The 10968-nt window shown below is 45.3% G+C and overlaps 1 protein-coding gene and 1 pseudogene across 2 annotated transcripts; one reads left to right on the forward strand and one right to left on the reverse strand.

Annotated features, from left to right (window-relative positions):
• Positions 1–2702: 2702 nt before the first annotated feature.
• On the forward strand, positions 2703–7442 carry LOC123113104 (transcription termination factor MTERF2, chloroplastic). Of its 2 annotated transcripts, XM_044534241.1 has the most exons (8): positions 2717–3297; positions 3673–3810; positions 3921–4166; positions 4291–4404; positions 4527–4709; positions 5151–5368; positions 5927–6403; positions 6675–7442. In XM_044534241.1, the coding sequence occupies exons 1-7, from the start codon at positions 2749–2751 to the stop codon at positions 6234–6236; spliced, it is 1758 nt and encodes a 585-aa protein (XP_044390176.1). In that variant the 5' UTR covers positions 2717–2748; the 3' UTR covers positions 6237–6403; positions 6675–7442. The 2 variants fall into 2 exon arrangements, with proteins under 2 accessions (XP_044390177.1, XP_044390176.1); XM_044534242.1 differs by lacking the exons at positions 5927–6403; positions 6675–7442 and having other exon boundaries at positions 2703–3297; positions 4513–4709.
• Positions 6950–10187, reverse strand: LOC123115002 (uncharacterized; annotated as a pseudogene).
• Between the last annotated feature and the right edge of the window lie 781 nt (positions 10188–10968).

A 10968-nucleotide genomic window follows, 5' to 3' on the forward strand; every position in this document is an offset into this window, starting at 1 on the left:
AAGTTCCAACATCGCAAACCTCTGTAGCCACCGAAAACCAATCGGGAGCCTATTCTGGCACCCTGTTGGAGGGGGACATCATCACCGGTGGCCATCTTCATCATCCCGACGGCCACCACGATGAGGAAGGAGTAGTCCATCCTCGGGGCTGAGGGTTTGTACAAGTAGCTATGTGTTTAATCTGTCTCTCTCTCTCGTGATCTTGAGATGTCACGATCTTGATATATCATGCGCTCTGTTAACATAGATGGATCATATGATGTTTCTCCCCTCTCTACTTTTGTTGTGATGAATTGAATCTTTACCCTTTGAAGTTTTGTCTTGTCAGATTGAATGTTCAGATCTAAGAACACACGATTTATGTCTTGCGGTATGAATACTTGAGGTGACAATGGGGTATCATATTGATTCACTTGATGTATGTTATGGCACTCAACTTGCGGATTCCCGAGGTGACATTGGGGTATCTATGCATAGGGGTTGATGCACGTTTTTAATATCTTTTCTCCGATAGAAACTTTTGGGTCCCCTTGTAGTTCTTTGTGTGGATTGAATATTATGATCATGAAGTTGCTTGATGCATATCGTAGAATTAACTCACAGATACTTGTGGTGACATTGAAGTATCTAGGTGACATTAGAGTTGGTTGATGTGTGTCATATAGTGTTATTTTAGTACGAACTCTTGGTTAGATTGATCGGAAAGAATAGCTTTGTGTTATTTTAGTACGAACTATAGGATAGATTGATCAGAAAGAATAGCTTTGTGTTATTTTAGTATGAACTCTAGGATAGATTGATCGGAAAGAATAGTTTTGAGGTGGTTTCGTACCCTACAAACAATTTCTACCTTTTGTTCTCCGCTAATAGGAACTCGGGAGTGATTCTTTATTGCACTTTGAGGGATAATCATATGATCCAACTATGTTAGCATTGTTGAGAGATTGCAATAGTGAAAGTATGCACGCTAGGCCTCATTTTCCATCATTGCAATACCGTTTGTGCTCCGTTTTATTATTTACTACCTTGCTGTTTTTTAATGTTCGCACTACAGAAACTCATATCTACTATCCATACTACACTTTTATCACTATCTCTTCGCCGAACTAGTGCACCTATACAATTTGCCATTGTATTGGGTGTGTTGGGGACACAAGAAATTTCTTGTATTTGATTGCAGGGTTGCTTGAGAGAGACTATCTTCATTCTACGCCTCCCACGAATTGATAAACCTTAGGTCATCCACTTGAAGGAAAATTGCCACTGTTCTACAAAACTCTGCGCTTGGAGGCCCAACACGAGTCTACAAGAATAAAGTTGCGTAGTAGACATTAGTCTACGCTCGATCCCCCCTGCACAGCGGCGTACGTCGTGGCCCACTTTTGTGCCCGACTCAAGGAAATGGTCGATTCGAGCGTTTCCAGCGAGCCAGGCTCTGGGCCACTCGACGGGGTGCTCCAGGAGGCGCTGAAGTGGTCGGTGACAGACGCAAACCGCTGATTGTCATCTGAGCCTCCGCCCCGCCTTGCGATGGCGGTCCCCGATGGATGTCGCGACACACCCTCCTTGTCTCGCTGCACGACGTCCTCCTTGCGCGATCAAGTTTTGGCGCTAGAGGTCCTCCGAAACAAGAACATCGCGGTCAAATGGCCCCTCACCTTGTCCCAAGCACGAAGAAAAGTGTCGCCCACCGCCACCGGTTACTCAATGAAACCACACCGAAGAAGGGTTTCAGGGGCTCGAAGCGCGACACGGGCAACAAGCGAAAGAGAGCGCCGTGAAGGCCAAAGCCCTTCTCAGTGGACGCACAATGACAACCAGTTGGAGATGTTGACGTGACCACAATGACGACTGGGTAGGTCCTCCTCGGACGAAGATGATGCCGACGGTGGCCGCCCGACCACCTTTGAGTTGCACGACAACTTCGGGCGGCCGTTCAATAGCCGTTAGGTAAGGTTTAGTTTATGTTTCAACTATGCCGTATGTTTAATTATGTTTGATTTCTGTCATACGAATGTGCTATCTTTAAGTTTTGTGTCAATTGAGTCTGTTTGAAAATTTCGGGGGAAAGAGGCCGGCAAATGGTGGTCGACATGTCAAAATATAGATAGCTAATAACTTCATATGCACGCCCTTGAAGATGCCATAAGATCCCGCAAATGGAAGAAGAACAAAAGGGAGTCGATTTGGTACACACAACCGTGAGTGTTACAGCCTACGGCTTACCTATTTCAGCATCTTATAAATTAATCAAAACATCGTATATGTGCATGATAATATTTAATGTATATAACATGGCTAACCTGCGAGAAATTCATGCAAAACTTGCAATCAAGTATATCCTGCACAAAATAAGATACAAACATTCATGCGTAACTGCAACATTTGTTTTTCTCTGAACACGATTTAATCATATTATTGTCTGAATTGTTCCAGGTGCTCGACAAATCTTGAGAATGCACAATCATAGTCTTTTTTGTGAATTTTTGTTGTTATTGTGAATTTTTAAGAATGCGAAGTGCCTGTGTGTACAATTTTTTTTTAAAAAAAACTCAGAATAGGAATGTCATGAAATGCAAAATTTTCTAGACCCCATCTTCATGAAATTCTGCAAATTTGTCTGAATCTTGAAATTCGTCTGAAATTACTGGGAAAAAAATCGTCTGAAATGTGTTCCCTCAACCTCAAGTTCAGGCTTCGGAGGAGGCAGAGAAGATAATTCTGAAGCCAAACAGCTCCGCCTCCGCCATGGCCATGGCCACCTTCGCTGCCACTCCCGCGCTCCTCTCCCCCCCGCCCCCCTACACCACGGCCCCTCCACCCCGCGGGCGCCCGCCCCGCCCGCCTCTCCGTCTCGGCCTCCGGCTCCCGCGCCGCCGCCCCGTCACCACCACCACTCCGGCCGCAGCCCACGCCGCGAGCTCCCTCTCGTCCGCCCGCGGCGACCCGCGCGAGGCGGAGGCGGCGGTGGCGGAACTGCTGCGGGACAACGGCGCGTCGCCGGAGGACGCGGCCGCCATCGCGGCGCGCGCGCCGGGGTACGCCGCCATGCTGGCCGACGGCGTCAGGGAGCTCGACGAGCTCGGGCTCTGGGCGTCCTGGAGCGCCGGGGCGGGCGCGCGCGCCGGCGCCGAGATGGGCGCGCTCGGGTTCGGCAGGAAGGTGTACTTCATGGGGCGGAGCCGGCGCGACGGCGCCGTCGTCCCGCTCGTCGAGAGCCTCGGCGTGCGCCTCTCCTCCGCCAAGCTCATCGCGCCCTACGTCGCCGCCGAGGGTCTCCCGGTGCTCATCCGCAGGGTGAGTGGCCATGGCCTACGCTCATGTAGTCAAAGTTCCATCTTGGAAGCTGCCCAATCTAGGACATCGCCTCCGTATTAGTACAACAGAATAGAGCTTGCAGTTTGCGCTGCATTTTCCGCCTGCGGCTAACAGAAAGTGGCCATGGCCTGCGACAATCCGGTGGACCAATCACCATTGCTTCAGTCTGTCCTGTAAAATGCCAAGCCATTTTATGGAACCATTTACTGCTAGTCAGATTAGAAAATGTGTAGCAAATTTTCGTTGACTCGCATCTCTGATATCCTGACAGTATGGATTATGACTGTTTGTTACTATCTTATGTTCGGTAGTAGGTTGCAGCATTCGTTACTTATGGTTTTTATTCGTGCATAGGTTAAGTTCTTCAAGGAAATGCTGTTTTCAAGCAGTGGCTATGAAACTCTAATCGGATGGAATGCTAAGCGCATGATAGCGCACTTTTCAATACCCGCAGATGAGGCACTCCAGAGTACGCTGTCATTTTTCGAAAAGGTAAGTTTCACAGTCCCAATTATTGGTAAAAGCATATCACTGTTTCCTCATAAAAGTTTCATGGCGTCAAATATCTCAAATTTAATCTGTCTCGGATCATATAACTGCAGATGGAGGCCAGACATGGTGGTCTGAGCATGTTGGCACATGGGGATGTGTCATTTCCCTATCTCATCAAATCATTTCCAATGCTTCTTCTCTGCTCAGAGGACAAACATCTTAAGGCATTAATTGATTTCCTTGAACACGTTGGAGTTCCCAAGCCGAGGATTCCATCAGTTCTGCTGGCATTTCCTCCTATTATTCTTTCTGATGTCGAAAAGGATATCAAGCCAAGGATTCATGCATGGGAGAAGGTACGCTAAAAGTACATGATTCTCAACTGAACCCTTATGTTTGTGAACGATTTTGGAACCTGCATTTTTTCTCTCTCTAGACAACAAGTGCAGTAGAGTCATATTATTCTTTCTTTTTTCCTAGGCTGGCATAGAACAAGAATATATTGGTCGGATGTTGTTGAAGTATCCATGGATTCTTTCAGCAAGTGTGATAGAAAACTACAAGCAGACGCTTTTGTTCTTCAACAGAAGAAAGGTAACTGGGGGAAAAATCGTACTACGCCAACATGGCTTAAGATATCTGTTATATGTTGTGTTTGTTTGTAGTCTATCATAATTGGATACGATAATGTTCGTAAATCAGGTTCTTGCTTTCAGATTTCCAGTGCATTTCTTGGTACCGCTGTCAAAAGTTGGCCTCACATTCTGGGTTGTTCAACAACAAGAATGAACTCAATTCTGGTGCTGTTTGATGATCTGGGCATCAGTAAGAAAATGTTAGTGCCTGTTCTTACATCAAGTCCACAGTTGCTGCTGAGAAAACCTAATGAGTTTTTGCAGGTATGTATATTTGTTTGCTTTGCTTTTCATAAAAACTCCATTGGTAGTGGAAAAGCTTCTTTACTTAGCTTTAGCTCTTTTTCTTCTTTTGGCAAACAATAATCTATTGTTAGTAGATATTCAGTATCGTACATGCTACATTAAATTGACATCAATAATAGTTCATCATTATGTTTTGAGTTTTGCAATTTTATATTGTTGCCTAGTTATTTCAAATAAAAATTCCTAGGATTACAATTTAGGAGGCATGAATGTGTGGCCAACCTCTTGTCCAAAATGGTTGATATAGGTTCATAGCATACTTTCCTGTCAGTATGTAGTTGTTACACGGAGCAAGTCTTTTAGTTACATTGTGATCCATATTTGGGGATGATCTTGAGTTGTATTTTATGTTCTAGTAACTGGCTATCTTGGTACTAATCGTCCTGCCTTGTGTCCCAGATTGTTTCCTTTTCCAAAGATATGGGTTTCGATAAGAAAGCAGTGGGAAAGATTGTCTGTCGTTCTCCAGAAATTTTTGCTTCAGATTTGGAGAATACCCTCAAAAAGAAAATCGACTTTCTTATTGACTTTGGTATTTCCGAGCGTCACCTTCCCCGTATCATTAAGAAGTACCCAGAGCTTTTATTGTTGGACATAAATCGCACACTGCTCCCCAGGTATGACAAAAATGACATTTGGTTTTACTGCAAAGTCTTAGTCAATGCAGTTGATAAGTGTATTGTTCTTGTAAACTTGTAAATGACGTTAACTCACTTCTCATCTGGCTATGAGTAGTTAGACTAGGCAGGCAGGTACCCTACACCCAATATTTATTTAGTTAGGGCCTTTATGGATGGTTTTCACCTAATTTCCGCCGAGCTTCATATTAGCCTTGCACATAAACACATAATTTCACATGAGACATAACTAATAATTAAAAAACTGTGCCCAAGTAAAACAGTGTGTCCAAGTTTCTGGCAACCCGCTACTTCTCATGTAAAGATCTACTATCAGAACTACTGACTAAGTAAGTCACCACCAACACGTCACTATGGGTAAAGCATTTGAAATATGTCCAGTTACAAGATAGGATCAACTGTGTTTATGATCTCAAGTCATTGTAGCCAATAGCTGGTTTTCCTATTTGCTGCTTACCTGAAGTCTAATAATGTGATTTTCACTAGTAACGCTAAGACATTGTCTTAATTCGTAAGTGTTAATTGTGATGTTTACAGAATGAATTACTTTCTGGGGAAGGGCTTGTCTAAGAAAGATGTCTGCTCAATGATCTCTAGATTCTCCCCACTTCTGGGGTACAGTATTGAGCATGTTCTGAAACCAAAGCTTGATTTTCTGTTACAAACCATGAAGAAACCACTTAAAGCGGTTGTGGAATATCCAAGGTACTTCAGCTATTCTCTGGAGGGGAGGATAAAGCCACGGTTTTGGATAATCAAGAGTAGACATATAGACTGCAGTCTGACTGACATGTTTGGCAAAAACAATGAACTTTTTGCTGAAGAGTACCTGGGAATAGAAACATGACCTGTGACACTTTCTCCACAATCAATCAAAGGTGGTTAATTTCTGGGTTTCGATCATGAGCAGACTCTGTTCCTGTGCCTGATTATACAGCTTTATGATTCCATCTGGATCTGGGGAGGCTGTTTTACAGATGGGAAGCCACTTGTCGAGTCTTCAACATTCAGAAGGTACATGGATTGCTCGTGTTTTTCTTTACTCATTATCAGAATACCAGTTTGTCATAATGGAGACTACTTTTGCAATCGAGTTGACTAACGCCTGTATTTTTCACTATGCAAAGAAGTTTCCAGTAGTACCTATGGCTGACTTTGCATATCAGTAGAGCCCCAATACATTTAGATACTGGTTTCCAGTGTTCTTCTGGCTTCATATTTACATATCAGGGGCAAATACCTATTATGCGTGTATGTTAATTTGTTTCGGCATGTTGTTTTTCAGGTCTTATATGATAAAATCTGGATTGCAACTGAAAAAAGAATAAGTATGCTCTCTAACTTTGCATGAATAGTTGAGTACCAGCACGGATTATTGGATGGCCACGGCAATTTTCAGACCTAGTCCGTTGAGATATCCCCTTGAGACCAGATTGAGGAACTGGAGGCCAACCCTCGAGACCATTGACGACAGAGACCAACTGCAGAAATATTACCTCTGAGAGCTGATCCCCATTCTTTGTCTGTTTCTGTGCATATGTGAAGCTGCACCTCCATGTATCAGCAAGCTAAGAGCGCCCGCGTCAACAGCAAAGCCCAACTTCCATTGTGCTTGAAACTGCCTGCTGCTATGTGTTTTGGCACGGGGAGAGTCCTTGGGGAGAAGAAGCTTCTCACATCCGGTGCTGCTCCAACTGACAGGAGCAGGAACACCGCTCTGTTGCTGCATTGGATTGATACGCGCTCCTCTTCGAGGCGTAAGAAGCCAGAAGAGGCGAAGATTGCGAGGTCGATTACCCTGAGGATGCCTTTAAAAGAAAAATCAGTGTCACCCTTTTGTACTTACTGTATACATGAACGTGCACTGTAATTGGATTTTGTTATAGGTAAGTGCTGTAGATTAGATTTCACTGAGTTTTTGCTTGCTGTACTCCGTACCATATTAATTGTCGCTCAAACGGATATGTATTAGTTATCATAGCTTGTGCATCACCAAACTTTCGTTGAGTATATATAATTAATGAGCAGTTTTAACATGCTCCCTCTTACCTCCTCTTTTCGCGTGAGAGGTAAAAGTATGTATATTTAGATCTGAGCCGCCGATCTCATTAATCAGTGGTCTGATTTACTCTTACCCTTCTTACCTCACATGTAAAAATACAGGGTAAGAGGGAGCATGTTAAAATTTGCCATAATTAATATATGCAGCTGAGATGACCACCACTGCTATGCATGATCCTGAAAGAAATTCATAGCAGCCGGTCCCTGACATTGGACAGTTGAAGCAGCAACACGTGCAAGTAGGGAACACCAACACAATGCTGTACAGACTCCCTCCGTCCACGAATAATTGTACTTCTACCATTTATCCTAAGTCAAAGTTTAATTGTACTTCTACCATTTGTCCTAAGTCAAAGTTTTATAATTTCAACCAATTTCGGAAAAGAGCGCGTCAGTCAAGCCGGCTGGGCCGGTGGTTAATGCAGCAACAAGTGGTGTTTGAACTCACCGGCGCCTTTACTTGCCCGGAGACGCCCGGAGACGCTGCGTGCCGTCATCACGTTCACAAACACAGGGAATTCAGATCCAATCGCCCCGACTTTCTCCCTGACTATCTCCTCCTGTTGCATTGTTAGAGGCCTACTTCCGGATACCATGCAAGGCACCTTGATCTTGTTGGACATAGCAGCTTCATTCGACCTGCCAACGGTGTATCCTGAAAAACATGCCGTGCTTTCTTGTGGTGAGCATAAGATAACCACAAGTTGATCGTCTAAAATATGGTAAATGGAAAGAAATGCACAGGGTAACTATAATACCATGACCTGACTTAGTAAAACGGGGGGGGGGGGGGGGGGGGGGGGGGGGGGGGGGGGGGGGGGGGTTGTAGACATCTTCCGAGCTTTTGCACAACAGTCTTGTAGTGGTCTCCGCTCCCTCCTTGACGTTTTAGTGTCGTTTCGCATGACTTCATCATCATCAGAACTCAGGTCAGTAACTTCATCGTCATCAGAACTCGGGTCAGTAACTTCATCGTCATCATTGGGTGAGAGTGGTGGCTTTTTATGAACAATCTCAACTGAATCTTCACGCACTTCTCGGGCATTGGAAGAGTTTCCCAAGGCAAAACATGAAGTTTTCTCACTACCGCTTGGGTCAAGGACGAGAACTTTGAGGCGGCCGGGCTTTCCCCTCGACTATGAAAATGAGGAAGTCATTCTGTTGTATGCACTGAGAAGCCACAAACTTGTCCCACCCAGATTGGAGTACGATTTGATCATCATTGTGCTTCTTTGCTCCAACACCGTATACTCTCTCGTCAGGGGCTACAATCTTAACAATCTCCTCTTTGAAATGGCCCACAAGCCTTAGTGGTATGTACTGCATGTACGAAAAAAGAGACAACCAAGGTTTAAAAGATAGAATCTTGATCAACATGAATAGAGTAACTAACATAACCAAGAAATGATTTGGAAAAAACATGATCCAACTTACAACATGACAGTCATTCAAGCTGACATTGCTCTCGTCCATAGCTGCCACAAAAAGAGGAAATCCAGACTTGATGGTATGAGCCCATTCTAGCAATTTATCATCTTGTGCCTTGGTTACATGGCTCCCTGGTAACATTGTATAGTCAAAGTGGAGCTGAGCTATCAACATGTCCAGGATGAGGCACCACTTGTTCTGCACATCAAGTAAACTGTTACAATTAAGATCACAAAAAGCATAGAGAAAACATCAGGCTTCAAGATCTAATCCACTTTACCATTCAACACATGATGATCACAAGGTGGTTGAGAAGAGGACAAAAACTTGTCCCGGCCCTGTGAATTAAACATGTGAACCTTAAAGGTTGAATTCCCATAGTAGACGAACAGCATGCATGGGGTCACCTTGTCGTATGTGATTTGCGTCCACAAAGCCCCGCCACCCACTCGTAATAGTTATCACGCCGAACTTGACGGATTCAACATCATGCGTTTGGCCCACAAGGACACCTGGCACTCACCTATTCGCCCTGCACAATAATTCCTGCTAGGAACCCAGCAGGGGAGCCGAACCCCCAAGCAGGGATCAAAAGGGAAGGGAAACTGCGCCCCTCTCTGTCTCGCTGTCTGTCTTGGGATGCTCCGTCTCAATTCTTTTCCTTTTTCTTTTTGAGGGGCCTCCACCTCAATTCTTTCACGGCAATTTTGTTTGAAAAATGCGTGTGGAGGTATTTGCGTGCAGCGATCACATTTTATACCCACCGGTTAGGTTGGATTTGTGCAACTCTCGGAAATGCTAAAAATACGATGTTAGATTTGTAGACGTTTTTCATGGCAATTTATATTGACGCGAAGATGGTAAATTTTAGTTTGCAAACACGACAATTTATTGGCAAAATTAAACCGAGACGGATTTATCATGCTCAGCAACTAAATTCCCCATCCTCGGCGACCACAACTCGCCATGTAAAAATGTTCAATTTGCTATACCTAAAAATCCGACGTTTGCTGGATATTCAGGCCCTAAACTTTTAGGGCATCTTCGATGGGTACCCCGTTCGTCCACTATTTGATCGAACAGGATGATTTGAATTTTTCGATACCCCCATTGTCTGACCCCGATTGAGGGGAAGAGTAGAAGAGTCCGAACTATCTATCACGTCAGTCCGACAGCCTACACCCTCTCTTTAACATGGCCCCTCTCCTTCACCCTCACTCCCAACTCTTCGTCGCAGTGTCACCGCGAGCAGCTCATTGCATGGCGTGGCCTTCTCGCAGCGCGGAGTTGTGTCCTCGAAGCGGCACATGGCGTCCTTAGTGAAGTCGCCCGTGGCGCCGCCGAACGTCCGATCCAGAGTGCGACCATGAGTGGGTACTCGTTTTCGACCGATCGAGCACCCACTCGAGGGCGCACTCTCGACTCCGCCCCAATTGTTGGGGCACTGCGGCCGAGGATCCTCGTCTACGAGTGTGTCGCTGTAGCCCAGGTCGGATGTTGCGGGGATTGGGGGAGACGCCCGTGGCTGGAGCAACGACCATGGTGCTGCCTGCTGGTGGCCGCGACGACCCGATGTTGCTCAAGAGCAGGTTCAGTTTGTTAGGTAGATATAGAGTGTTTAGCTAAGTTGTGCTTAAATTTGAATAAAGTTGGTGCAAATATATCCATAATATGTTTGAATCTAGTTTGAAATCATTTATATATCCGGACACCATGTAAACTTTTTGTGTTGAGCGCCGGGTACCTGCACTCCATGCTGATGTGCGCGCATGCGTGACCACATGGCCTGATGTACACTGGCTATGTGGGAGAGAAAAAGGAAAGTCCATATTTTAAGGGAAAAGCTGTCCTTCAACCGACTGATACCGCTCACGCGTCTGCCGGCTACGCGTCCGTTGGATCGTCTGTCGATCAGACGAACGAGATCGTCCCCGCTTCTGCCTCACGCGCGGATGTTTTTCCAAAACTTACCCGTTGTTTCAGGACTCATTTGTGCAACTGGATAACGCCCGCAGCTTAGTTGACTCGTGTGGGTGGCTAGGACGGAGAGCAACGGCGGTTGGATTTGGGAGGGAGCGGCGGCGGCGGCG

This window comes from Triticum aestivum, chromosome 5B (assembly GCF_018294505.1).
Source record: "Triticum aestivum cultivar Chinese Spring chromosome 5B, IWGSC CS RefSeq v2.1, whole genome shotgun sequence".
Lineage (NCBI taxonomy): Eukaryota > Viridiplantae > Streptophyta > Magnoliopsida > Poales > Poaceae > Triticum > Triticum aestivum.

Excerpts from the sequence above, each read along its gene's own strand:
- LOC123113104 (XM_044534241.1), top strand. The coding sequence starts at position 2,749 with ATGGCCATGGCCACCTTCGCTGCCACTCCCGCGCTCCTCTCCCCCCCG. Across the intron at positions 3,811-3,920 it reads CGCTGTCATTTTTCGAAAAG|ATGGAGGCCAGACATGGTGG; the intron begins GTAAGTTTCACA and ends ATATAACTGCAG. Across the intron at positions 4,167-4,290 it reads GGATTCATGCATGGGAGAAG|GCTGGCATAGAACAAGAATA; the intron begins GTACGCTAAAAG and ends CTTTTTTCCTAG.